This window comes from Octopus bimaculoides, chromosome 2 (assembly GCF_046866305.1).
Source record: "Octopus bimaculoides isolate indiv1 chromosome 2, ASM4686630v1, whole genome shotgun sequence".
NCBI lineage: Eukaryota > Metazoa > Mollusca > Cephalopoda > Octopoda > Octopodidae > Octopus > Octopus bimaculoides.
This window is the reverse complement of record NC_142929.1, coordinates 129961457-129988956: the sequence shown is the minus strand read 5'-3', so window position 1 is coordinate 129988956 and position 27500 is coordinate 129961457. Positions and strand designations below refer to the sequence as shown.

At 35.7% G+C, this 27500-nt stretch overlaps 1 protein-coding gene across 1 annotated transcript in view; it reads left to right on the top strand.

The window, feature by feature from the left end:
* Positions 1-27500, top strand: part of LOC128247092 (uncharacterized) — a 201772-nt gene that overhangs the window by 41478 nt on the left and 132794 nt on the right. Inside the window, exons 17-19 of the mRNA XM_089338070.1 lie at positions 18342-19144; positions 20872-20917; positions 26845-26960. Of these exons, the coding sequence (XP_089194196.1) occupies positions 18342-19144; positions 20872-20917; positions 26845-26960 (965 nt within the window). The remainder of the gene's footprint in view (positions 1-18341; positions 19145-20871; positions 20918-26844; positions 26961-27500) is intronic.

Below are 27500 nucleotides of genomic sequence, written 5' to 3'. Positions count from 1 at the left end.
TATGCGGCTGTTCACTTACAGACACACTGTGCAATAGAAACTGGAATCATCAGTTTCCATGAGTCTCTGAAGACCATGGCCACAATTCCATCCTTGAGACCAAATCAATAAAGGAAACATTGCATTGAAAGGTGATGTCTGAGTTAATCCACTCTCTCTACTACTCACCTCCTTCAGCAGAATATCAACTGCAAAGACCTTCAGGCCCTCTGACACATTTCTCATTCTTCTACATTACTCTACTATCTCTATTACTTTCTGAACACCTCCAAACACCAGTAACTGTTGGCTTATCTTCTCTCCTTCATCAAGAATAGTCATCTCGCACTATTACTCATAAGTCCATTTTCTCAGTGATTTTAACCATGACCCTTCTTGGCCCTCTCTCTCGCTCCTCTCAAGCCATTGTTGCTGCCCCAGAAACCAATTTTTTCCCCAATTTAATCTATCTGCAACAATTTGTATCATCACTTACTTGTATATGTGATCAGCACACCAACACATAGACACTTCAAAGCATCCTCCATTGCTTTCTCACCTCCAAACCTAAACTTTATCAAATTATCATCGTCTGTGACACCTACAGGATTGTTCAACCACTGTTTAATCATGGACACCTACTATTCATCCATACACTTGTCCTCATCATATATCTTACACCTGCAACATATTACACTTCCTGATTAAATGCAAGTTCTCCAGCTGTCTTGCCATTTCTGTCCAATAAGCTTGTGATATTGTCCAGCCCCTGTATTCTTTACCTGCCTTTTGATCTACTACCCTCCACACTCTTCCTTCCATGATAATGTTTTCTACACATCTGCTTCTTTGAATATGGCCATAATAGACGAGCTTTTGTTTTTTTCCCTGTGTTCAGGAGTTGTTGTCTTTCATTTACTTGTAACACCCATTGATTTGTCCAAGGATCCTTGTAGTGTATCCTTACACTATCCAATACTTTAAGTCAGCTACTGTTCTGAGCTCCACCAGTTCTATGCTAAGTACCCTTGATAGCAAATATGTTTCACGTCTAACCCATTTTAAACAGCTCAGTAGGTAACTGAACCATCTGCTTGGACATACCCTTTTGCATTTTTCACAATAGCCATAATCAATTGTCTCAGTTTAATGACACTATTTAGTTCTTAAGTAGATTTAGTGGAACCGAATCTGTTGCAAGTACTTAGGCTGTGTCTCTAATCATGTGGATAATTTTTCTTCTCACTACTTATGGAAGCTACCTTTTCCTTCTGACCATGCTATAAAAAAAAAACCAATAAAAAATTAAAGTACATAAACCTAAGTACCCCAAGTTGGCCCCAGACAGCAAAGATGGAGCAGAAACAGGAGAAGAAAATGTCCTGAAAAATCACACAGAAAAACATTGACTTGTATCAACTTTTTTTCAAATTTCTTTATCGAGGAGGAAGTACAGTATCCAAGTCTCTAAGACTAATGAAAAGGAGAGTGGGAAAAATGTTTTCTCAAACCAGAGACCTGATCCAACTACATGTAACAGAGTAGACTCTGCTAATGGACCCAGGTGAAAGTGTTAAACTTGGTGACAGATTAAGTCTATTAAACAAATAGGCCAGAGCAAGATTTGAACTCAGAATGCAAATGGCTACAAGGCATCTGGTTCAGTGCTCTAACAATTCCACCAATGCACAACCCAAGACTGGGGGCACTATATTTATTAATTCCAAAAGGATGAAATGCAAAACTGATTTTGGCATGAATAACTTCAGACGATAACAACATTATTAATGCTTGTTTTTTCATGTTTCTGTGTTGACTTGTTCGATTTTTACAAAGCTAAGATGTTGGCCAGACATCTCAGCTTTCTACTTTTACAGCAAGCTCTTAATATTAATCTTAGTAGAATTGAAAACATTTTTGTGTATATAATTCAGTTCCTTAATCCAGCATGTTCTTAAACTGTTCCTTCATATCTTATACACTTCCCCAGCATTCATAGTCTTTCCTCTTTCAAGTAGTTTATCAATATTTATCAAATTTCTGTAAAAAATAAAGATAAAAAAGAATAAGTGCAGGCATGGCTGTGTGGCTAAGAAGCTTGCCTGCAAATATGTAGTTTCAGGTTCAGTCCCACCACATCAATGTGACTGTATGAAGTGTTTACCCACTAATCTAAGGAATATCCTTTTCACACAAGTCTTCATGTGGAGTGAGAAGGGTGGAGCAAACCTAATGAATTTATGGTGGCACCTTCTTTTGTGGGTGTTAGGGCCCAGTGTATAAGACATGCGGTGCTTAAACCCACTAGAGCCATAGCCTCATTATAAGAGGGGTCTGTTGCATCCAAAATTTCTTGACTGGAAGACAGGTTCAAAATCCTCTTACTGACACCCTTCATTGGGTTCTTGAACATAATAGGTGGGTGGCAGGAGGCTGTGTTAATCTACAACAGCTTTTTGTTTGGTTTGCAGTAGGGTCTGTATGAACAACCATTGCACCTGGGTATGAACAGGTACCCAGGTGCAATGTAACGTCTAAAAAGTTGACAATGATAAGGTTGGTCTCTATCATAATCTTGAGTCCAAGGGAACTAAGGGTGCAAATTAGGCCCTTCCTAAGCCTATCTAGGATATGTCTGTTAGCCCCTTCAGAGATGGCTAAAGTGGCATCTCTGTATAAACCAAAAAGGACAGGCAAGGACCTCTTTGTTAAGGTGTCCAGTATATACAATCCTATGAAGTCGCAGACATTGTGCTGTAGAAAGCTCCCATTGTCACATCGAAAGAGCCTACTAGGTCAGTTTGTTTGATCCAAGTCAAACCTTTATTGAACAGCTGTGTTTTCCTAGCAAGCATAATTATGTCTATGTCCCTATCACTACTGTAATAAAATTCCTATCAGACAGAACCTTTTTGATATACATGGATAAAAATCCACATATATCAAATTGGGTGAACTTTAAACCACGAAATAATCTCATTGGCACAATGCCATAAGGAGACTAGATGCTCTCCTTATGTCATTATTGATCTTTCTCATTTTATGCTTGCTTGCCAGCCTGATTTCCAATTTTGCCAGGTTAATCAGGCAGCATTCAGGGTAAGAGGCAAAGTTTGGTTTGTGGTCTTTGATGGTGACAAAGGCATTTCTCTTAGCTAATGCTTCAAACCCATCAGCTATACCTAGACTGTTGGTCAACTGTTTGGCTTCATTGTCAATACTATTGTATGCATGTGAGGAAGTATGTTAATATTTCAGTGTGATGCTAAAAGCCTATCATATGTGCATGTGTTTACATTATATATACTTTTTGTTTTGTCAGACAAGAGTAAAGCCCTATCTGAATTTTTTAAGAGACATAAATCAGAAGAGTGCTTGTGCTGAAAGGAGCAAGAGGACTTATGGAATCTCAGTTTAGGGATGATGATGTCTAGTAGGTCTGCTTCAAAGTCTTCGAGGCTTTGATCTGGGTGGGAACTGCCTGGATCTGATATTGTAAGCATTGGCTTCTGAGGATAGCATGGCTTGGTCATAGAAGTATGCCTTCCATCTCAAGTGCTTTATGAGGTCATTGATCTTTTCTAGCAGCATCCTCATGTAGAGTTCATTTGATGGTGGAGGTGCAACTCCAATGGCCAATCTCTGACTAGCCATAATAAACAACCTTCTAAATATATATATATATATATATATATATATATATATATATATATATATATATATATATATATATATATATATATATGAAGTGGTGTGTGGTAAGAAGCTTGCTTCTCAACCACATGGTTCTGGGTTCAGTTCCACAGTGTGGTACTTTAGGCAAGTGTCTTCTGTTATAGCCTCAAGCTGACGAAAGCCTTGTGAGTGGATTTGATAGATGAAAACTGAAAGAAGCCTGCCATATATATATATATATATATATATATATATATATATATATATATATATATATATGTATATGTATTTATGTGTGTGTGTCTTTGTCTACCTACCATTACTTGACAACTGATGTTGGTGTGTTTATGTCCCTTAACCTAACAGTTCAGCAAAAGAGGCCGATAGAATAAGTACTAGGCTTACAAAGAATAAGTCTCCTGCATGGCCACAGTCAAATGACTGAAATGTGTAAAAGAGCAAAAGAGTAGACTAGCTCCGTAGTGTGCCAACAGATGGCAGCACACAGTTGTGTGCACATTGAGAATTAGCAGTGACCTTCATGAAGCAGTGTGCCAAGTGACATCACTGTGTTTACTTCGCAAGTTGTGAAATTTCTGTTTTTGTGATCACGTGTATACTGTAGTCTGCAATTTTGTTATGGGCAGCAGTTGGAACAAAGAGCCAACGTGAAATTTTGTGATAAACTTGGGAAATCTGCTACAGAGACATTGAGCATGTTTTGGCAAGCTTATGGCGATGAAGCAATGGGTCATACATAATGTTCTGAGTGGTATGGACTCTACAAAAGCAGAACATCCCTGGAAGATGATGAATAGTCTGGAAGACTTGCCACAAGGAAATGACCTGGAAATGGGGAGAAAATTCATCAGCTTGTGCATGAGGATCATTGGAGGACAATCAATGGCATTGCTAATGTTGCTGGTCCACCGTATGGGTTGTTGCAGGCAATCCTAACATCTGAATGTGGTATGTCACTGCCAAGTTTGTCTCCTGCCTGCTGACCAATGAGCAGAAAGAACATTGCAGTTTGTCAAGATCTCCATCAGTGTGCTGCTGACGACCCATCCTTCATGTTGAGGATCATCTGCAGTGAGAAGAGTTGGGTCCACAGGCACAACCCTGAGATGAAGCAGCAGTCATCACAATGGAAGAGGCTTATCATCTTCATGACTGAAGAAGGCATGACAGAGCCACAGCTCATTCAAGAGCATGCTCATTGTTCTTTGTGAAATCTGCAGTATTGTGCCTCAAGAATTCATCCCCCAGGGACAGACTGTCAATCGAGAATTTTACTCTGATGTTTTGAAGCATTTGACAGAAGACATTCAGCAAAAGCGACCGAATTTGTGGAGCATGAAGAATTGGATTCTTCATGACAATAATGTACCCTGTCATGAACCTCTCTTCACTCATGAGTTTCTTACCAAGGACAACATGGTATCGCTTCCACAGCTGCCCTATTTGTCAGATTTAGCATCTGCAGACTGCCATTTCTCCCTCAAGCTGAAAATGCAGCTCAGAGGTTGCTGTTTTAACATGATTGTTGAGATCCAGAGAAAATCACAGAATGTTTTCAACACTTGAAAAAAATCACATTTGAAAAAAAAAAAAAAATTACTAGGTTTGATTTATTTGACTAAACCTTTCAAGCTGGTGCCCCAGCATGGCCACAATCTAATGACTGAAACAGGTAAAAAACAAAAAAAATAAAAAATAATAAAGGTTACAGATAAAATGAGATATCATTTTCCTCTGAAACAAAGCAAGATGTTGAGCTAGAGAGAGTCCTACTGAGCAGTCATTTCCCATACTAGAAAATAACAGCCAAATATCCCTCATATCACATCCTACCATCTTGAAAAAAGAAGAACACATTGGAAAATGTGAGAGTTATGTAGCTAGAAGAGTTTGTGCCACCAGGCATAGTCCTTGAGTTTGCCACATCTCCAACTTCTATCAAATACACAATAAAATACATATTTGAAATGCAAACCCAAAAATGCTGCCCAAAGCAGATCACTCACTTTTAGTAGTTGATACACTTTTAGACATTTTGTAGTAAAATGACAGGAAGATTATGGTTGAAATACTTTGATCATAAGAAGATAAGCTCTTATATGAAGCTAAATAATAAAAATCAAATAGGTTTCATTATTATTATTTTTGTTATATATCTATATCCCATTTCTCGTGCAAATATATGACCAAGAAAGCTAAGAAAAGAAAAACAAAAACAACAATGATTTTAGCATAAACACAATCAGCAAATTTATCTGCTTTAAAAAGTGTATCTATGTATTCTGATCTCTGTCTGAATGCATCTACATTAGCTTAAGTAGATCTTCCTACTCACCACTCAACACAGCATTGCTGCAGAAAAACATATGATTTTCTCTTTGAAATCAATTCTAGTGTTCATATAACCAACAAATTCCTCTAATACTGCACACTGCTGAAAATCTCTTCATCTATCCAACCATGAATCCTCCTGCATCTAAACATAAGTTAAACAATCTCTATAGAACACTCATCCAATATCCTCAGACTTTTTACTCCTGGCATAGTTTCTATTTTCATTAAAATATTTAACGTTGCAGTATTAAATCTAAACGAGAAAGCACGTAACTGTATATCCTAATTGTTTGCCATCCAAATTTCTTTCACTACATCTCCACCCCCAAAGTCATCATCATCATCATCATCATCACCATCATCATCACCATTGTTGTTGTCATCATTATCGTCATTTTTTACATCTGTTTTTCTATGCTTACATAGGTTGGATAGATACTCGCTAACACAGTATTCTACCATTTTTAACATTATTTTGTCATCTGTTTTTGTAAGATACAACACTCTGAGATCAATGGCCTTTATCAATACTTCTGTTCATGTCTTCCTTGGTATTCCTTTTCCACAGTTTTCTTCCACTCGAATCTCTTGGAACTACTCCTATCATCCATACATATTACATGTCCTTACCACCACAGTGGTCTCTTGCACACAACATCCATTTTTTTCTTATACCAAGATTTTCTCTTGCTTCATCTTTGTCTCATTGGTCATGCTCATTAACATTACACAAACATCAGAGATAATAATTATTACAGTGGTAGCTATAATGAGTGGTAGTTGTGGTGGTGGTGGCAGAGTCGTCAACAGTAAATATGAGAGTACACTGAGAATGATAGCAGGTATGAGAGGCTGTTATAGATGAGGTATGGTAGACCTAAAATGTAGCTCAGTAGAGAGGGAGAGAAACCTGGAGGCTCAAACAGGAGAGATCATTGGAAAATAAAGTGGGAAAGGTTGATATCTTACAGCATGATCTCTCCATCATCTTCAATCTATTTCCTGTTTTAACTCCAATGCTTACTCTAAAGATTCATACAATATTTGATACGGTACTTTTTTTTCCTGGGGCTTTGAAGTTCTAGAATATTTATTCATTCATTCCTGGATATTTATTGGTCTTCTACATCTTAACCCTTTAGCATTCAAGTTACTGTCAGATGTAATGCTTATTTATTCACATTGTTTCGAATTAATCATGCATCATCTCATAGCTTGAAGATTTAAATGTTGTGATTGTTCATTTTTATAATGACATTGTAGAGTAGATGTGAGATACCAGAATATTTGGTTGAAGATTTTGATTGGATAAGGCTGATTTAAATGCTTTGATTCCAACTTGCCTAATACCGCCCCTGGTTCTATGACACAGGCAACATGTCAAAGTGATCTAAATTAAAACCTTCCATCAAAATTTCATGTTAATTTATGTTCCAAACACTAGATTAATTATGGCCAAAGTTATTTTACTAAATTTTTAATGATGTTAAAAATTAATTGAAACAAAGGCATCAGATTGGAGCCTGGTGCAGCTTCCCAGCTCACCAGTTCTCAGTTAAACAGTCCAGCCCATGCCAGCATGGAAAGCAGATGTTAAATGATGATGATGATGATGATGATGATGATGATGATGATGAAAGGCAGTGTTTCAACAGAAATATGGTAGCAAAAGGGTTAAGCCATGGAAGGATTGCATGAAACACTTCTGTTAGACTCAATAATACTCTTGTTGATTCTGAAAAGAATATTCTGAAGGTGTGGGCATGGCTGTATGGTTAAGGAGTACACTTTGCAACCACAAACAATGTCTTGTGAGTGAATTTTGTAAATGGAAACTGTGTGGAAACCCATTGTATTCATATGTATGTATGTATGTATGTATGTATGTATGTATGTATGTATGTATGTCATTGTTCCGTTTTAGTTCAAGATTTCTTGCCAATAGAGAAAAAGTCGGTTTCTAACCTAGATTCAAGGCTCTTTCATTGGAATTTCAACCTCAACAACAGGGTAATTTTGTTTGTATGTATGTATGTATGTATATATGTATGTATGTATGTATGTATGTATGCATGTATGTATGCATGTATGTATGTATGTATGTATGTATGTATGTATGTATGTATGCATATGTGCAGATTTGTCTGTTTTGCTTTATGTATGTATTCTCATGCATATAGTTGCATTCCTAGACATGCGCATATATAATTAAACGATAAACTCCTGGCAAGTTTTACAAATTTTTACTGTTCCAGTGATGGATTGGATCTGTAGTTTTTGAATTAAGTTTTTGTATGTATGTATGCATGTATGGATGGATAGATAGATGGATGTGTGTGTGTGTGTATGTATGTACAAATGTATGCTTTTACGTGCCACCGGCACAAGGGCCAGTCAGGCGGTACTGGCAACGGCCATGCTCAAAATGGTGTTTTTTACATGCCACCTGTACAGGAGCCAGTCCAGCGGCACTGGCATGTACTTGTGTGTGTGTGTGTGTGTGTGTGTGTGTGTGTGTGCGCATGTGTGTGTACTTATATATGTGTATGTACGTGTTAGGTATGCATGTATATATTATGTATATATTATGTATATATGTGTGTATGTATGTATTGCATGTCAGCAGTTGTGCGCATATTGTATGTATCAATAAAAGAAAAAAGTAGTTAGAAGTAGGAGAAATCCATTTTTTACAACTTATACTCTTGAAAGTTTGAATCATTAAAATTCATTAAAACATTCATTAAAATTCATTAAAATTCATTAAAAATCATTAAAATTCATTAAATCGTTATAACAGGCTGAATCATTAAAATTCTGGACAAAATGTTAAGTGACATTTCTTCCTGCTTTACGTTCTGAACTCAAATTCCATCAAGTTCAACTTTACCTTTCACCCCTTTCAAGGTTGATAAACTAAGTACCAGTCAACATACAGGGGTGATGAAATCAGCTTATCCCACCCCTAAAATTGATGGCCTTGTGCCAAAATTAGTAAGAATTATTACTTATGCTATTTCATTCTGACTGGAATTTTTCAAAAGCTCTGAAATAACGAGAGCCTATCGTTTATACATGTGAGTGAAAGATATCAGCTGTTTGTTGAAAAACGTCAGGAATTCAAAAAGCTTTAAGTTTGTTTGCTTGGGTCTAGAGGTTGGACAAAGAATGTTTGGGAATGATCAGTTAAGATGTTTAGGCACCTGTTCAGTGTTTGGAATCTCTCTTTGTGTGTGTATAAGTGTGTATGTGCCTCTGTGTATGTGTGTGTGTGTCTCTGTGTATGTGTGTGTGTGTGTGTGTGTGTGTGTGTGTGTGTGTGTTTGTGTGTGTGTGTGCATGTGCGTGTGTGTATTTAATAAAAGTGTAGACAAAGGATAAATGAGTTTGATAAGAATAGGCTTTCTAAATAGTTTGAGTGGCAAAAGGGCCATATCATCATCATCATCATCATCATCATCATCATCATTTAACCTCTGCCTTCCATGCTAGCATGGGTGGGACAGTTTGACAAGAGCCAGCCAGGCAGAAACCTGCACCAGACTTCTGTTCTGTGACTGTCTTGACAGGATTTTTACAGCTGGATGCCCTTCCTAACACCTACCACTCAGCAGAGTGGACTTAGTGCTTTTTACATGGCACAAGCACAAGTGAGGTCAGTTTTGGCAAGGTTTTTACAGCAGGATGCCCTTCCAAACACCATCCACTTTACAGTATGGACAGGGTGCCTTTAAGTGGCACCTGCACTGACAGGGCCACCAAGTACTTGCACAAAAAAAAAAAAAAACTTTCAAGGGTATTGTGTTGGGTGATGAAAGGTTATAGTGAGACAGAGAAACAGAAACTGAGACACACACACACACACACACACACACACACACACACAAACATTCACATACCTCCCTTTTACATACACACACATACACTCACACAGAGTTGAAATGCTGTTTGATTTTTTTTTACCGTAGAATTTCCATCAACCCACTATCAAGTTTGCCATCACCCCTTCCTTCCTTATTCATCTATCACCCCTTCCTTTCTCATTCATATGCTGTGACGGAGAAAAACATGAGAGTATTATTATAGTAGATAATAAACATACAGATAGATCTGAAAATAGGGAGATAATATGAGCGGAAGATTGGGGGAAAGAGGAATAGAGACAGAGGTCAGATGTATGCAGTAGTGGCTATAATGAGTGGGAGACAAAGGTAGGGGGATGTTGATAGAAGATATGAGAAAGTGTTGCGTGATAGTTGATATGACAGGGTATCAATGCTGGGGCATTTCCTTGAAGACTTTTAGTTGAATAAATTGACCCCAGTACATATGTTTGCGTTTTGTTTCTTTTTTAAGCCTGATACTTATTTTCTTGGTCTCTTCTGCTGAAATGCTTAGTTGTGGGAATGTAAACAAAGGAACACCAGTTGTCAAGCCATGGAACTGAGGATGGCAAGCACAAACACAAAGACACACACACACAGACACACACACAGAGACACACACACAGAGACACACACACAGAGACACACACACATATATAGGTGCAAGAGTGGCTGTGTGGTAAGTAGTTTGCTTACTAACAACATGGTTCCAGTTTCAGTCACACTGCGTGGCGCCTTGGGCAAGTGTTTTCTACTATAGCCTCGGGCCAACCAAAGTCTTGTGATTGGATTTGGTAGACTGAAACTGAAAGAAGCCTGTCGTGTGTGTGTGTGTGTGTGTGTGTGTGTGTGTGTTTGTGTGTGTGTGTGTTTGTGTGTGTGTGTGTGTGTGTGTTTGTGAATGTGTGTGTGTGTGTGTGTGTGTGTGTGTGTGTGTTTGTGTTGTCCCCCCAGCATCGTTTGATAACCGAAGGTGGCGTGTCTATGTCCCCGTCACTTAATGGTTCAGCAAAAGAGACCGATAGAATAAGTACTAGGCTTACAAAGAATAAATCCTGGGGGAGATTTGTTCAACTAAAGGCAGTGCTCCAGCATGGCAACTGTCAAATGACTGAAACAAATAAAATAATAAAAAAAAAGAATATATATATATATATATATATATACACACAACAGATCTTCACACAGTTTCCATCTATCAAATTCACTCCTAAGGCTTTGGTTGGCCTGATGTTATAGTAGAAGACTCTTGTCAAAGGTGGGATTGAACCTGAAATCACATGGTTGCAAAGTGAGCTGCTTAATCACACTGCCATGCCTGCTCCTATCAAAGTATTTTCTTTGAGGTTTTATGTTTAATCTCTTTACAAAGCTTAATCATTATATGTTCTTCCATAAACATGAAGAATATGATAGAATTGAATCCATGATCCATGGTTTTTGTGTTGTACCTCTCAACAAGAAATTTAATTCTACCTGTTTTAATTAGCATAGATAAAGGCAGATTTATGTCACTGAAGTTGTTTGCCTTAAGAGGAGATTTCAGAAATTTTAAACATTTGCATGTTATTGAAGCAATGGAAGAACATTATACCAGCAGTATTCAAAATCTCATCCCTGGCAAAACTTCTACAAAGTAAACAGATGTAAAGTGTAAATAAATCTGGCAGCATTATTATTTCTTTTGTTTATCAATATTATACTTTATTAAAAGATAAACAGATTCTTTTTATGCTGATTCTGTCTGTTTAACTTTGGTAATTCATCAAGAACCAATTGAGTGTAACCACATGTCAGCATGCACACACCATCCACCTCATCATCATTGTTTTCCATCCTGGCATGTGTCTGTAGATTTGACTAGCTGTGTGTATCTGAGGGTTTACTTACATTATGGTCCTACATCTGTTTGTGCATGAATATGTAGTCCTGTTGTATATGGCATAGAATCCTACCCAACCTTTTGTGTGGATGGGGGTGATTAGACTCTTCACACCACCCACTTTAAAATCACCAGATGGTTATATGAAGTTCTTTTACCAGAATTTACACTGTTGCAAGCATTTAAACTAGACAAATGGTTACTATGGCATCATGACATACCAACAGCTCCTACACTTCCCTAAATCTCAGAAGATAAAACTAAACCCAGCAGAATATTTTTCTTCCATTGGGACTCTGATTCAACTTACATTTCATACATCATCACCTCTTACTAACACACAAACCACACATCCTATTCCTGCCTAAGATACAAATCTCTATCTATAGTCAACTCCTATCTGTAGTCCATCTCTGCTCTCTACATTGAACTCTTTACTCAAACTTCATGTCAAAAGTTGGTGTCAGCACATTTGTAAATTTTACTCTCTCCATCCTCTGATGTTAGCTATAAACTTCCAGTTACTTTGGTTCAAAGTCTCCCTTTTCTACTCCTTCAAATAGTTTTGCCCTCTCTACCACTCTCCAAACTCCTCAAACCAAGATCATATCTTATCCCTTCTTGCATTAGTGATATCTGTCTCACCCTGCTCCACTCCAAAGTCTCCATTATCAATGACTTCAGCACTCACAACACTCCTTAACACTGACACCCACCTATTCTGATGCCACCAGTGCATAAACCAAATCTTTAGCAATCTTCTGCTCTCTACATCAACTCATTCCATCCCCTACATGCATCACTGACCAACATACAGTCACTCCCAATACCTATGATCTATTTTTTTGTCTCCAAACTAAGCTCTACTAGATCATATCTGTCTCTGTACCTAACCAATCATCTCATCACTGCCTTATCATTATTATTGACCATGCGTCCACATAATACACAGTACTCCCACTACCTCCTAGACATAGTGGCACTTTGAGTTAGCTAATTGGTCAGAACTCTGCCACTTCTAAGATAACTATCCCTGACATCATATGCACCTCACCCTTGACAGAAACAGCCGAGCAGGTGACTGAAACTATCATATTATGCATTTCTCTCTACATTCTGCACATATCAATATCTATCTATAGGCTCTATTCATGTCTCATCTCTTGGATCAATGTCATTCTATCAGATCTCATAGTTACAGTATGTGTAGATGAGGTGCTCTGCTGAATGCTTCCATATATTGAACAATCATAAGCTCTCACACTTATTAAACTGCAACCAATCCTTCTGGTCAATTGTCAAGAACATCTCTATCAACTTTGTGCAATTTTTTTCCCTCCCACTTCTTAACGATGATGGTTTTGTGAGCGACACTCTTGTGGAGAAAATCTCCAGCATCAATGTTAACTTTGCATTCGAAACAACACTGTACATGTGAAATAATTATCCTTCAAAGCTTTCCCTTCTATTCCATTCCACTAAGCTCACCACCAAACACACATACATGCAAAGTACAAAAGTAACTCTGGTCACTTCAAATCAAAAAGGCTACTAGTGCTGATAATGCTTCTTCAGTTATCCTCTGTGATCTTTAGTAACAATCTACCACTTGTTCCATTCTCTGGAAGTAAAATTTCTCTGACCCTGCCAACTACTGTCTTATTACACTCATAGAAAACATCTCAAAGATGGAGGCAGCCATTAGCAAAAACCCTGTAACAGCTTGAATTTCTCTCCTCCTAAATAACTACAATTAATGTTTATTATAATTACTTGAAACTTATTGCCCTATATTACTCACCGGATGCTGCTGCACTCGAGAAGTTTGATAAAAGCAGTGTTATTGCTCTCAGTATCAGCAAGGCATTTATCCATGTCTGGTATTGTTGCTCTTGATATCAGCAATGCTTTCATCAATATCTGGCATATGAATATTTGAAAAACTGCCTGCCTATCAGCTTTATTCATGCCTCATCTCTTGGATCAATGTATTCCTCTCAGGTCACACACTTACAGTGTGTGCTGATAGTGCATTCTGCAACCTTCCCTCTGTCAATTATGGTTTGCACCAGGGTTTTATTTTAGCCGTCATACTTTTTCTTCTATACATAAACGATTATTTACCATCACCTCCAACAAGGTTCACTCCTACACAATTGACACCACCCTTTATTCCTCTCTAACCTTCCATAGTCAAGCTTCATACACATACAACCAATACACCTCATGCTACACCTGCACTAACTCCTTGAACAGAGACCTTGAAAACATCCTCCAATGGCATCATGCCAACCTTGTCTTCTTCAATAACAAAAAAGCCATCAGTGCGCACATCAAGAAACATTATCGCATCCCAACCTCTCTAAAGAATTTCACACTCTCAAGGCATTTATCACACTGAGGCTATAGTAGAAGACATTTGCTCTAGGTATTCTACAGTATGATGGGACCCCAAAGCATGGGGGTTAGAAGTTCACTTTACAACTGTACAGTCATGAATAAACAGTTGTGCATGTGTGTGTCTTTCTCTTGTGTGTGTGTGTGTGTGTGTGTGTGTGTGTGTGTGTGTGTGTGTGTGTGTGTGTATGTCTGTGTGAAGTTTCAGCTCCATATAATTTGGTGGCCTGGTAAAAGTTATTCATTAGTGACGTTTTCATTTTATTTACAGCTGCATTTGTTTAGAACAATGTAACTTTATCTTCATGCAGTTAGTTCAGTTATGACAGAATCTTCTGTTTAGTTAGAGAATGGATTTCAAATGAGAAAATGATTAGAATGAAAATTCTTAAGAGTAAGATGAGATAAACACCCCCACCCCACCCCTATAGATCCCAGTGTTCTTTCTAATTAAAAAAAATTTTTTTTGATGATACACCCCAAAACCAACAACTAGCTATATTTCTTTTGATGAAGAATCTTGCAAAGGATAGTGATATTTAGTGCTTATAGCAATTCTGAAGAATATTCAGTACCATAATTTTAGAGTCCCTGAGCAGGTTTTTAAAATTTGTTCCCTTTTCCTAGACACCTACACAACATCTCTGTCCACTTTTGACCCCTGTCACTAATATCTTTTCTTTTCCTTTTCCTTTTCTCGTGTACTTTTTTACCTTACACACCTTAAATAAATCTGTTCCTCTCATCTTACTTAACCTCCTTTTTACCTCCTCCCTAGAATCATTACTCACTCTCTCTTTTGTTCTTTCTCTGTTATAGGGACCATTTAGACCCTTAGCCTTGCAAGTTACAAGGCAATATTCACTTGTGCTGTTGCCATGAGAAAAGCACCTAGTACATTCTATAAAGTGGTTGGCATTAGAAAAGGCATCCAGCCAGAAATCATGCCCTGGTTTAATCAGATTATTCAAATCCTCTGCAAACAGATTCACTGATAGCTTCAAATCTGTTGTATATGTCCAGACTCTGTTTTATATCAGCTGTAATCTTTGGCTTTTGTCTTTCCTTTGGGTCATGTTCATGGATCTATCACTGATAGAGCAGTCATTTCAGTTGCCAGTGGAGTGGACAGCCTAAATTAAGTTCAACCAGCACAGAACTGGTGGCCCAGATGTATGTGAGAAATTGCTCTAGTTTCAAAGCACTGTGTAAGAAAGCAGGGTTGTGTTATGATCCGAAGAAGTTTCATTGTTCCAAGTCCTGGTCCTATTCATAGTATCATTGGTATCATGGTCTTCAGGAATACAGATGCAAAATGAATGCATAGAATGAAGCAATCCTATTATCTTTCTTTTTTATATATATGTATATTTACATTATGTAGTACAGATGAAGGCACATGACATAGTGATTAGGGTGTTGCACTTATGATTAGAATATTGGGGTTTCAATTTTTAGAATGGCTGTGCATTGTGTTTTTGAGCAAAGCATTTTATTTTACATTGCTCCAGTCCACTCAGCTGTAAATGGATACTCTTGTGATGGACTGATGGAAATGTTGGCCTGCCTGCTTAGCCAGCAGGGTGACATCATTCAAAAGCTAAAAGGATGTGAAGCGTATTATGACCAACAGTGTATAACAACATCTGAAAGTATGGTCCATACAGTGATACTGTGATGTAATGGAGGCATGGCTGTGCAATTGAGAAGCTTGCTTTGCAACCACATGGTCTTGGATTCAGTTTCACAGCAGAGCACTTTAGGTTAGCGTTTTCCAATATAGCCCTGGATCAACCAATGCCTTGTAAGGGAATTTGGTAGATGGAGACTGGATGCCTGCCATATCTATGCATATATGTGTATGCATATGTATGTGTGTACCTTTATGTTTGTGTTTGAGCCCTCATTCCATTGCTAGCAATCAGTGTGGTATTTATTCTGCCTGTCTCTTTTGCCAAACGACTTAGTTACAAGAATGTAAACAAACTAACACTCCATTGCTAGCAATCAGTGTTAGTTTGTTTACATTCTTGTAACCAAGTGGTTTGGCAAAAGAGACTGACAGAATAAGTACCACACTTAAAGATACAAGTACTGGAGGCGGTAAACTGTCAAGGCAGTACTCCAAGGTAGCCACAGTCTGGTTCTTTCTAACATATTATCTTACCATTTTCTTTGACATTGCCAGATCTGGGGAGGTTTCCAGATCACTTTTTCCATCAACTGTGACATTTGTAAATGTTATTTCGCATTGACTGCTCTTAAGACAAGCCTGATTCACAACATTTAAATTCCAGTGGCATTTTTACTTTCTTTTCATTCAATAATCACATCAGATTTTAAGAGCCCTAGTAAGATTCTGATAATCTTCATTTACTGCACATTTAAGTATTACACGTCTCAAGTGTATAACTTACTATTTTTGCACTGTATTTACTCTTTCTATCTTCATTAAAGTCAGGTGTGTAACATTTTTGTAATATTTTACCTATCATTGAAATCTGTATGATGTACTTTATAACAATCCCACTGACTCTGATTATGTTGTGTAAGTAACAAGACCTTTGCATGGTACCTGTGTACAGGTAAGGAAAATGGGTTATTGAGAATCAGGTATCTTTGATAGGGCTACAGTGCAATGCTGCAAATAGGATTGCTATAAACTGTTAAACTTTTGGTTAATGGCCCACCTGCAGGCTCTTTATATGAAAACTTATCTATCATAATCTTTTGCATATTAAAGCAGTGAAAAAATGGTAGAAGAAAATATGGTAACTATTTATCTCTTTCAAATATGTTAACTTCTTTTGTGAAAAAGACTAAGTTACAACTTACATGGAAGCACAGGTAGCAACTTTTAAGTTTTAACAAGCCACCTTATTTATTTCCAGTGCAAAAGTTTGAGAATGTATAATATATCACTTATGAAGATGTTTGTGGAACTAAAATAAGTTTAGATAATGCAAAATATTAAGTATCATGTCAGGAATGATGGTAGCATGTCAGAAATTAAAATGAAAAATATTTACAACCGCTAATAAACACGAATCATAATTTGATAACAGATTTTCAAAGAAGCAGCTAAAAAATATTTTTTCTAAAACTAACTACTTTGTGTGATGTTAGTGACTACTGATTTAGCTTGAAGGGTATTGATTGCTAATATCATTAAAAACTACAAAAATAGTATCCAAGTAAAAAAGCTTTCTTTGGAAATAGCTGCTTCTTTCTAGAAAGAAAAAAAAATAAGAAAAAGAAAGAAAAGAAACGGACTATCTGTAGCAGCCCCAGACGGTAGGTGGTATATAACTTACTCAGTGTCAAATTTCATGTATTACCTGTATTATCTTTTATTCTTGCACTTCTGCCAAAATTGTGCTGCCTTTCTAGGATAATTTTATCTCAGTTGCTATGACAACACAGGGTAAGATGAACTGAGAAAATATATAGTTTAAAATCAAGCTACCTATCAGCTGTTTATAAATAAGTATTCCTGGGTCTGGTCTTGTAGATGCTACCATTGCTACTGCTGCTGCTCCTTATACACTAACTAATGATATGAGTAGCTATGTAATAGTAACTTAGTATGTGTATGTGTGGGTGTTTACTGAACATTACCAATGATTTTTGGAAAAAATAGTATATGCCACTTGTGCTTGCTGAGGTAACTCCCACCTTCATGAATACAATCTTTCATATCTTAGAAGCAGTGGGTAGCACAAGAGAAAGCATCACAGCTAGTAGAGATGGACCAGCAGCAGCAGCAGCAGCAGTGGCATGAGCAGCTTCGACAACCATTCTGAACTTAGGAAAAACTTTCTTCAAATAAAAACAAACAACAAAAACAAAAGCCAATAGTGGAGCTCTATCTGTACAAATAAATGTAAATTGAAAGTTTATTTTTAATAACTTGCTGCCAACAGAATAAACTTCAGGATATCAGAAATAAATGTTAATACTCAGGGCAGAGGGCTTTAGATGCAAAAGAAGTAAAAACCTAAAAGTCACATTTATATTGGAACCACTGCCGAGACCTACCTGTTGAGTTAGAACTTCACTCAACAGCCCTCCTTCTCTCATATAATCCAATTCATTTCAGACACGACAGACATGGATTACTTGAAAAGATCTCGTCCTTATACAAGCCAAATTCTTTCTGATGTTAACAGGTACAAAAGTAGCCACGAAGATATTACCAGGTACAGAAGTGGCCAAGAAAACATTAACAAGTACAAAAGTAGCCACGAAGATATAACCAGGTACAGAAGTAGCCACGATGACAGTAAGAGGTACAAAAGTAGCCATGAAGACGTAAACAGATACAAAAGTAGCCATGAAGACAGTTACAGATACAAAAGTAGTCTGGATGATACTAACAGGTACAAAAGTAGCTTCGAAGACACCAGCAGGTACAAAAGTAGCCTGGATGACACTAGCAGATACCTAAGTAGCCTGGACGACAATAGCAGGTACAAAAGTAGCCTTGAAGACACCAGCAGGTACAAAAGTAGCCTGGATGACACTAGCAGGTACCTAAGTAGCCTGGACGACAATAGCAGGTACAAAAGTAGCCTTGAAGACACCAACAGATACAAAAGTAGCCTTGAAGACACCAACAGATACAAAAGTAGCCTGGATGACACTAGCAGGTACATAAGTAGCCTGGATGACACTAGCAGGTACATAAGTAGCCTGGATGACACCAACAGATACAAAAGTAGCCTCGAAGACACTACCAGGTACAAAAGTAGCCTTGATGATACTACCAGGTACAAAAGTAGCCATGAAGATATTAGCAGGTACAAAAGTAGCAATGAAACCACATCAAGCCGACGGTCAAAGGTTTCTTACAGTGATAATGTTTCGTCAATGTTTCTTACTGATCTGGATTTAACTGATGCTGGTTCATATTCAAGTAAGGCCACAAATAAATATGGGACTACAAACACCTCTTCAAGTTTTGACATTGGAGGTAAGTACAGTTAAAAATGGGAATTATTTCTACACATTGCTTAATTTCTTCTGAGATTAATACATGCATGTATTTATGTATGTGTGTATACATGTGTGTCTATCCTTCTCTTTCTCTCTCTCTCTCTCTCTCTGAAACTATGTGTGTGTGTGTGTGTACCATTTATCTTTTATCCCTTATACATTTATACATAAGTGTATGTGTATATAATTATTCTTTAATAAGAATGGTGTTGAGAGTGACTTCGAAGTTCTGGCCTGCTTAGCTTCCATCAGACAGTCAGTCGTATGAAAAAGAAATAGGCTGAGACTTCAACATCACTGTTTTCTTGTTAAAGAATAATACATATGTACTATACAAAAAGTATTGAGTAACTCCTTGGTTTAATGTAATATTGCCTTATTATAATCTGGCATAAGACAAACATTAATAATATACATACACACACATATTTATGTATGTGTCTATATAATATTTGTGTGTGCGTGCGTGCGTGCGTATCTATCTATCTATCTATCTATCTATCTATATGTATGTATATATGTTTATATATATTGTTTCTTTTTTATCACCCAATTGATACATGTCAATAGTACAAGTGTTTAACACAAACAGCTGTACAATTGTAAGGCATCATCTGGTTAATAAAAGAAATATTGACTCTGCATGTTTGAAGTATTGAGTACATCTTGGGCTATAGTCTACTCAATCCATGGACAAAACCAGAATTATAAGAGATATATATATATATATATATATATATTTCAATTATCATCATCATATATATATATATATATATATATATATATATATATATATATATATATATATATATATATATTACACATACACATACCATACACACACACACACATACACCAATATACACATATATGTATATGTGTTGCCAGTGCCACCTGACTGGCTCCCATGCCGGTGGCATGTAAAAAGCACCATTCAAGCATGGTCGATGCCAGTACTGCCTGACTGGCTCCCAAGCGAGTGGCACGTAAAAAGCACCCACTAAACTCTCGGAGTGGTTGGCATTAGGAAGAGGATCAAGCTGTAGAAACCCTGCCAGATCAGATTGGAGCCTGGTGCAGCCTCCTGGCTTACCACACACACACACACACAATCTTGTAATACCTTCCAAAAAAAAAAGACAATTTTGGTTCAAATTAGAAACCAAAAATTGAAAATTAATTATTCATTCTAATTACACACAATTAAAAACAATACAAAATTATCAATTTGTATGAAGGGGAACCTGTTACCCAGTTTAATTAATTCCCACCTTAAATAACAAGTAACTTATAAAGGTACTTAGAAAAGTCTATTCTAAAGGTACAATTCTCTTTTTATTCCACCTGTACTTATAAGAATATTAGTACAGGTGAGGTACAAAAAAAAAAAAAAACCCTCAAAACTATAATTTTATACTCTGAATGACTTGAGTATTTAAATGGTAAGCACTGAGTTTGGTCATTTGCTAAATTGGAAAATTTACTTGTATTTTACAGATTAGTTATTAATATTAGTGAAATAAAGAGAAATACCTTCACATCTTAACTATTGTTTAATTATAAACTATAGCTTAGCTCTTAATGTAAATAGATTCAACTGTGTTAGTTATAGATGATATTAAATATTTTCTTTCTTCTAGTTTTATATTTTATCTTCTATTTATTATTTTCTAATTTTTTTACTTTTACATGTTAATTTTTCAGAAGTGCGTCATCGACGAAAGAAGAAAGAAGACTTAGACACTGAAACGTAATATTTCTTCAATGTTCTTATCTCTATCAGAGCAAGTTGTGTAAAAATAGTTTACTAATTCTCTTAACGTTACTTTTATTTAGAAAACAAGCTTTCTTTGTTGTCACAAACGTATTAAACCTACCTCTCATAAGGTGGTTTTGGAAACTGTTTATTTATTTGCTTATTTTCAAAAGATACTCTCGCTCAGTTAAGTGATTAGGATGGTCTGTAATGGTGTGTGTGTATGTGTGTGTGTGTATGTGTGTGTGTGTGTGTGTGTGTGTGTGTGTGTGTGCATGTTTGCTTACATACATATATCCATAGATGCACACACACACACACACACACACATATACAAACATACATGATATGCATGTTTGCATATATGCATGCATATCTCTACACTCACACACACACATGTATGTATGTATGCAAACATATATGCAAACATACATATTATATAATGCATATATACACACACACACACACACATATATACACATGTATAAATATATGTGCGTTTCCATAAATGTATGCATATATACATGCATGTATGTATGTGTGTATGTATGCATGTATATATCTATCTATCTATCTATCTATATGTATATATATATATATATATATATATATATATATATATATATATATATATATGTATTTAAATATATATATATATATGTATACATACATATACACACACATATATATTATATACATACACACACACACACACACACACACACACACACACATATATATATATATATATATATATATATATATATATATATGTATATATATATATACATATATATATATATATATATATATATACATACATATATATGTATATATGAATATGTATGTTTATGTGTGTATACATAAACTTATACATACATACGTGCATATATATATATATATATATATATATATATATTTATATATATACTTTATATCTTAGAGTGTGCTTCTTCTTTCGGACTAGTGTTTTTCACAGATGGTATATATATATATATATATATATATATATATATGTGTATATAATGTGTTTGTGTGTGTGTGTGTATATGTGTGTATAATAGAGAAAACCTATACCTATCACCTAATACCACATATTTCTTGCTACCTACATAGGCTGTATACTATTACCGACTTGCTAGTTGCTAGTAAAGAATCTGCTGCATGATGTTATTTGAACAAGAGGCTTGGTAACAGAATTTAGCAGTTCAGTATTATATATTAGGTTTCTTTCACCTCTACATTATATAATGGATGAATATCTCATCTCAGTTTGCTACTTATAAATACAAGCAGGAACGTGTTAAGGAACCATCCATACAGGGCTGGCTTGACTTTGTTCTAGTGTAAGTGAGCAGCTGTAAGAGAGAAACATCCTCATTTTTACCTTTGTGATTTTGAAGTAATTCTGGCATGTTTCCAGAATTATGCTGTTCACTGTTATACCCCCATTGTACATTGTTTGTATAAAGACTTCCCAATAAAATCGAAAATTTATTTGTATATTTAAACAATTTGAAGTTTTGGCATAGGTTTGTTTAGAAGATCTGAAACTATTTTTAGTCTATCTAATTTGTATATTACTTAACTTTACAATGTGGTCTTCTCACATTAATCATCGTAGTTGTACTCTTTTAGCATTCTGCATATGTTTCTGTTGAACACATGTTTAACTCAGATATAGGTAAACTTGTTTTACTAATTGTTTGCAGTTAGGTTGAAGGATGGTAACTCATTTAACTTGTTGACTTAATGTTATTATGACATAAAATATACAAACAACAATTCTTATAAAATTATTTAATAATAAAATAATAATAATAATAATAATAATAATAATAATAATAATAACAACAACAACAACAACAATAATAATAATAACAACAGTAATAATAATAATAATAATAATAATAATAATAATAATAATAATAATAATAATAATAATAATAATAGGAGTGATAAATAATAATTATTTTTGAAAAATAACAATATTAGTGGTGATAGTGGTAGTGGAGGTGTTGGTAGTAGTAGTAGTAGTAGTAGTAGTAATGGTGGTGGTGGTGGTAGTAGTAGTAGTAATTTTGATTATTGTAATAATAATAGGAATAATAATAATAACAGTAATCTTAATAACTAATAAATAATTATTCTTTTTTCAAAAATAACAATATTATTATCAATATTAGTGGTGACAGTGGTGGTGGTTGTCGTCGTGGTCGTGTTGGCGGTAGTAGTAGTAATAGTGGTAGCAATGGTGGTGGTGGTGGTGGTGGTGATAGTAGTAGTAATTTTAATTATGATAATAATAATAATAATAATAATAATAATAATAATAATAATAACAGTAATAGTAATGAGAACAGTAATTAATTTTTTTTCAAAAATAATAGTATTATTATTATTAATGTTAGTGGTGGCAGTGGTGGTGGTGGTGGTGGTGATGGTGGTGGTGGCAGCGGCAGTAGTAGTAGTAATGGTGGTGGTGGTGGTTGTAGTGGTGGTGGTGGTGGTGGCAGTGGTGGCAGCAACAGCAGCAGCAGCAGCAGCAGCAGTAGAAGTAGTAGTAGTAGTAGTAGTAGTAGTGGTGGTGGTGGTGGTGGAGGTGGTAGTGGTGATGGCAATGGTGATAGTAGTAGTTGTAATTTTAATTATGATTTTAATAATAGTAATAATAATAATAATAATAATAATAATAACAACAACAACAACAGCAATAATAATAATAATAATAATAATAATAATAATAATTGCTTAAAATTTTGGCAAAAGGCCAGCAATTGTAAGGAGAGGCTGTTAGTGGATCACATCAACCCTAGTATTTGACTGGTACTTAGTCATTGCCCCTGATAGTCAACTTAACATAATAATCATGGTTTTGGATTTATGCACAAAGTCAGCAATTATGAGGGGAAGTAGTTAGTCAACACTATCAATTCCAGTACTCGACTAGTACTTTATTTTATTGACCCTGGAGGGATAAAAAGCAAAGTTGATTTTAGTGGGATTTGAACTGAGACTATAAAACTCTAGAAGAAATATCACAAAGCTGACACTCTTACAATTCTCTTGTGGCAGAATGATACAACACTAGATTAACACCTCAGTATTCAGTTCTCTTTTCTTTTATGTTCTAAGTTCAAATCTTATGGGGGTCATCTTTATTATCTTATCCATTTAGGGGTCAATAAAATGCAACAAAGTCAAACTGCATTTGCTTTTTAAAGCTTTGTGTATTTCTAAGAAATCAGAATTAGGCAATAAAAAATTAAATTATATTTATAACACATAAGAATGTAGTTGAAGAGGAATTTATAGAGCCGAAGATAAATTTTAATTTTAATTTCCTTATCCCAATCTAAATTCGTTTAATGAGAAGATTCAGTTTTAACAAATTTAGATTTAGGGAAAAAAATTTTGCAAAATTCCTTAATTAATTTAATTGTGGAATACTGAGATAGCTGATCTCTTGTTCAAATTAACTATCTGATTCAGGTTTCAATAATAATAATAATAATAATAATAATAATAATAGTAATAATGATAATGATAATAATAATGGTTTCAAATTTTGCCACAAGGACAGCAATTTTGGGGGCGGGGATGAGTCAACTACATCAACCCCAATGTTCAACTGGTACTTAATTTATTGACCCTGAAAGGATGAAAGGCAAAGTCGACCTTGGTGAAATACTGCTAAGCGTTTCATCCATTGTGCTAATGATTCTGCCAGCTCACCACCTTAATAATAATGATGATAATAATAATAATGATAATGATGATTTAGTTGTTTCCAGGGCGAAGGATGAGGGGGACAATACAAAACAGATATAAAGTGATGGGGTTTACATATAATGAAATGATAAAATATATAAATAAGCAAAAAAAAAGGTGTAAGTATACTCAGTATACAATGAAAAGGAAGGGAAATATACATAATATACAAAGGTCAAAAATAAAGTGTATATGTGTGTGTGTGGGGGGGTATGATAGACATGTAGTCCTCCTGATACAGGATGACCTCTAGGGATAATCAAGGAACCCCACTGTTCAAGATCTCGTGGGGTTTATAATAATAATAATAATAATAATAATAATAATAATAATAATAATAATAATAATTATAATAATAATAATAATAATAATAATAGTAATAATAATATGCTATATAGTTGATGTTGCATGCCCCTTTGGTCCACGAATAAGTCAAGAAGGAAGGCGAAAAGATGGATAGATACAATATAGATACGAAATAGCCCGGCTATGGAAAATGAAAAACGTGAAGATAGTGTCAATTATTGTTGGGTCTTTGGGAACAGTATCAGAAGGCATCAAGAGGAATATAAAGGAAATTGGAATAGAGTGCCCAGTAGAACTGTTACAAGAGGTTTGCCTCCTTGGCATGGCCAGAATAATCAGGAAAGTATTAGATAGCTGAAAGGAACAGATAACATGGTACCGTAGTCTGCAGATAGTAAGCCCGCTATGCATGCAAGACTCTAGGAGCAAAACCTGTGATAAAGAGATAATAATAATAATAATAATAAAAACCTGTGATAAAGAGATAATAATAATAATAATAATAATAATAATAATAATAATAATAATAAAACTACAGAATGCCATGATAAAATGATTGCAAGGCAAGCCCTTAAATGGCAAATACTGGAATAAACTGAACAGAAAAGAAATAGACAGAGCAAAATCTCAACACTGGTTGAGAAGTACAGGACTCAAAACAGTGAGCGAAGGGTTTTTAACTGTAGAACAAGATCAAAGCCTTCCACCTGAAACCACCTAAGTCATATAATAAGTAATTGCAGGATATGTAGTGATGGGGGAAGAAACAATACATCATGTTATTTCTGGTTGCAGTCTCAACAACAACAACAACAGTCTCAACAACAACAACAACAACAACAACAACAACAACAATAATAATAATAATGATAATAATAATAATAATAATAATAAGTACTGCCCAAAAGCAATACCAGGCAGTGGTTCTCATGGTTTCTGATCTAAAGTGATTGGAAGTGTTATCATGTACATGTTTTGTCTTGGTATAAAAGGTGGGCTACAGCAAATATTCTGCTCAATACCATAAATTTGCTTGTCAGTTGTTTGACCTTAACCAGTTGAGCATGCCCCTTAGTGGCTGACGATATGTGCATCTTTGATCATGAGCAGAAGTAGGGGAGCATCATAGCCATGTGTTGAGGGAAATTTTTTGAGCTTGATTAATTCACCTCTGGAAACATGGGTGTTTTGTTCATCATCCTTAAAACAAACCTTATCCATAGGGCTTTTTGAGCAGGATGGGCTACTCAACCTGAAGAAAATTCTAACTGGGCCCCATCTGCAAGGTCATGTGCTGTTTAACTTGATATGTGATCATTATGTCATGCACATATGGTTGTGATGCATGTGTCTGGTGTACCTTTATCAGATGGGTAGTCATGATGGGTATATTGGGCTTCATATAATTGTACCCCAGTGTCACATTGATGGCATGCACTGCTCCCTTACTCAATAATAACGATAAGCAAAGATATAGACAAATGGCTGAATGAGATTGGAATAGAATCCCTGGTAGAACTGAATGTTTGTCCCATAGGGACAGCAAGGGTTATCAGGAGGGTTCTAAGCACTTGAAGGACTGCAAACTTGTGGATACCTAATGTTACAGGTACCTGCTATCCACATAAATGGGTACCTGCTACATATTTTTGATAACCATAGTTACCTGCTACCCACATAAATCCTACCAGGAATAAGACCAAACCTGACCTAAACCAAAATGATAATAATAGTAACAACAATAACAGCAACAATACTACCAAATAGTTTAATTAAAAATATGTGTATTCCTAACATTTCTAATAGCTGATTCAAAATAATTTCCAACATTTCTTCTTCCACAGGCGCTTCATTACATATGATGGCACCCAAGTTGATCCACTCTCTCCACCAGTGATTCTTCTTCCATTGGTTGATGAATATAGAAGTATTGGTGAATCTGTGACCTTCTCTATCACTGGTAAGTATTGTATGTTAATGAAACCAAATTATATTTGTCTTATAACAAAAAATATAAACGTGAACTGATACTTTGAATATAATTGTTATATGCAACTTATTAGAATTACACATTACAGAATATAAAGACTTTGAACAATGATCGAGACTTAAGTCTGTCCAGAGAAAAAGGTGTCATCATTCCACTTTTCTGCTCCTTTGTACGGCCACACCTCGAATACTGCTGCCCCTTGTGGTCTCCCCATACAAAACAAAACATCTTGAAAATTGAATCACCCCAGAGGGCATTTACTAAACGAATTAAGGACATGACTGATCTTGATTACTGGGACTGCCTTAAAGTCTTGAAACTCTACTCTCTCCAGTGCTGCTGCGAGTGGTACATCAGTTGCACATTGTGGAGAATATACTGCTAGCATTGCCCGAATGACCTGAACATTAGCTTCAAGATTCATCCAAGGCTGGGACCGCAGGCCATACGTCCCCTACCCAATGCAGGATCACAGCATATAGGTATACTGTGACACAATTTCTTTTCCTC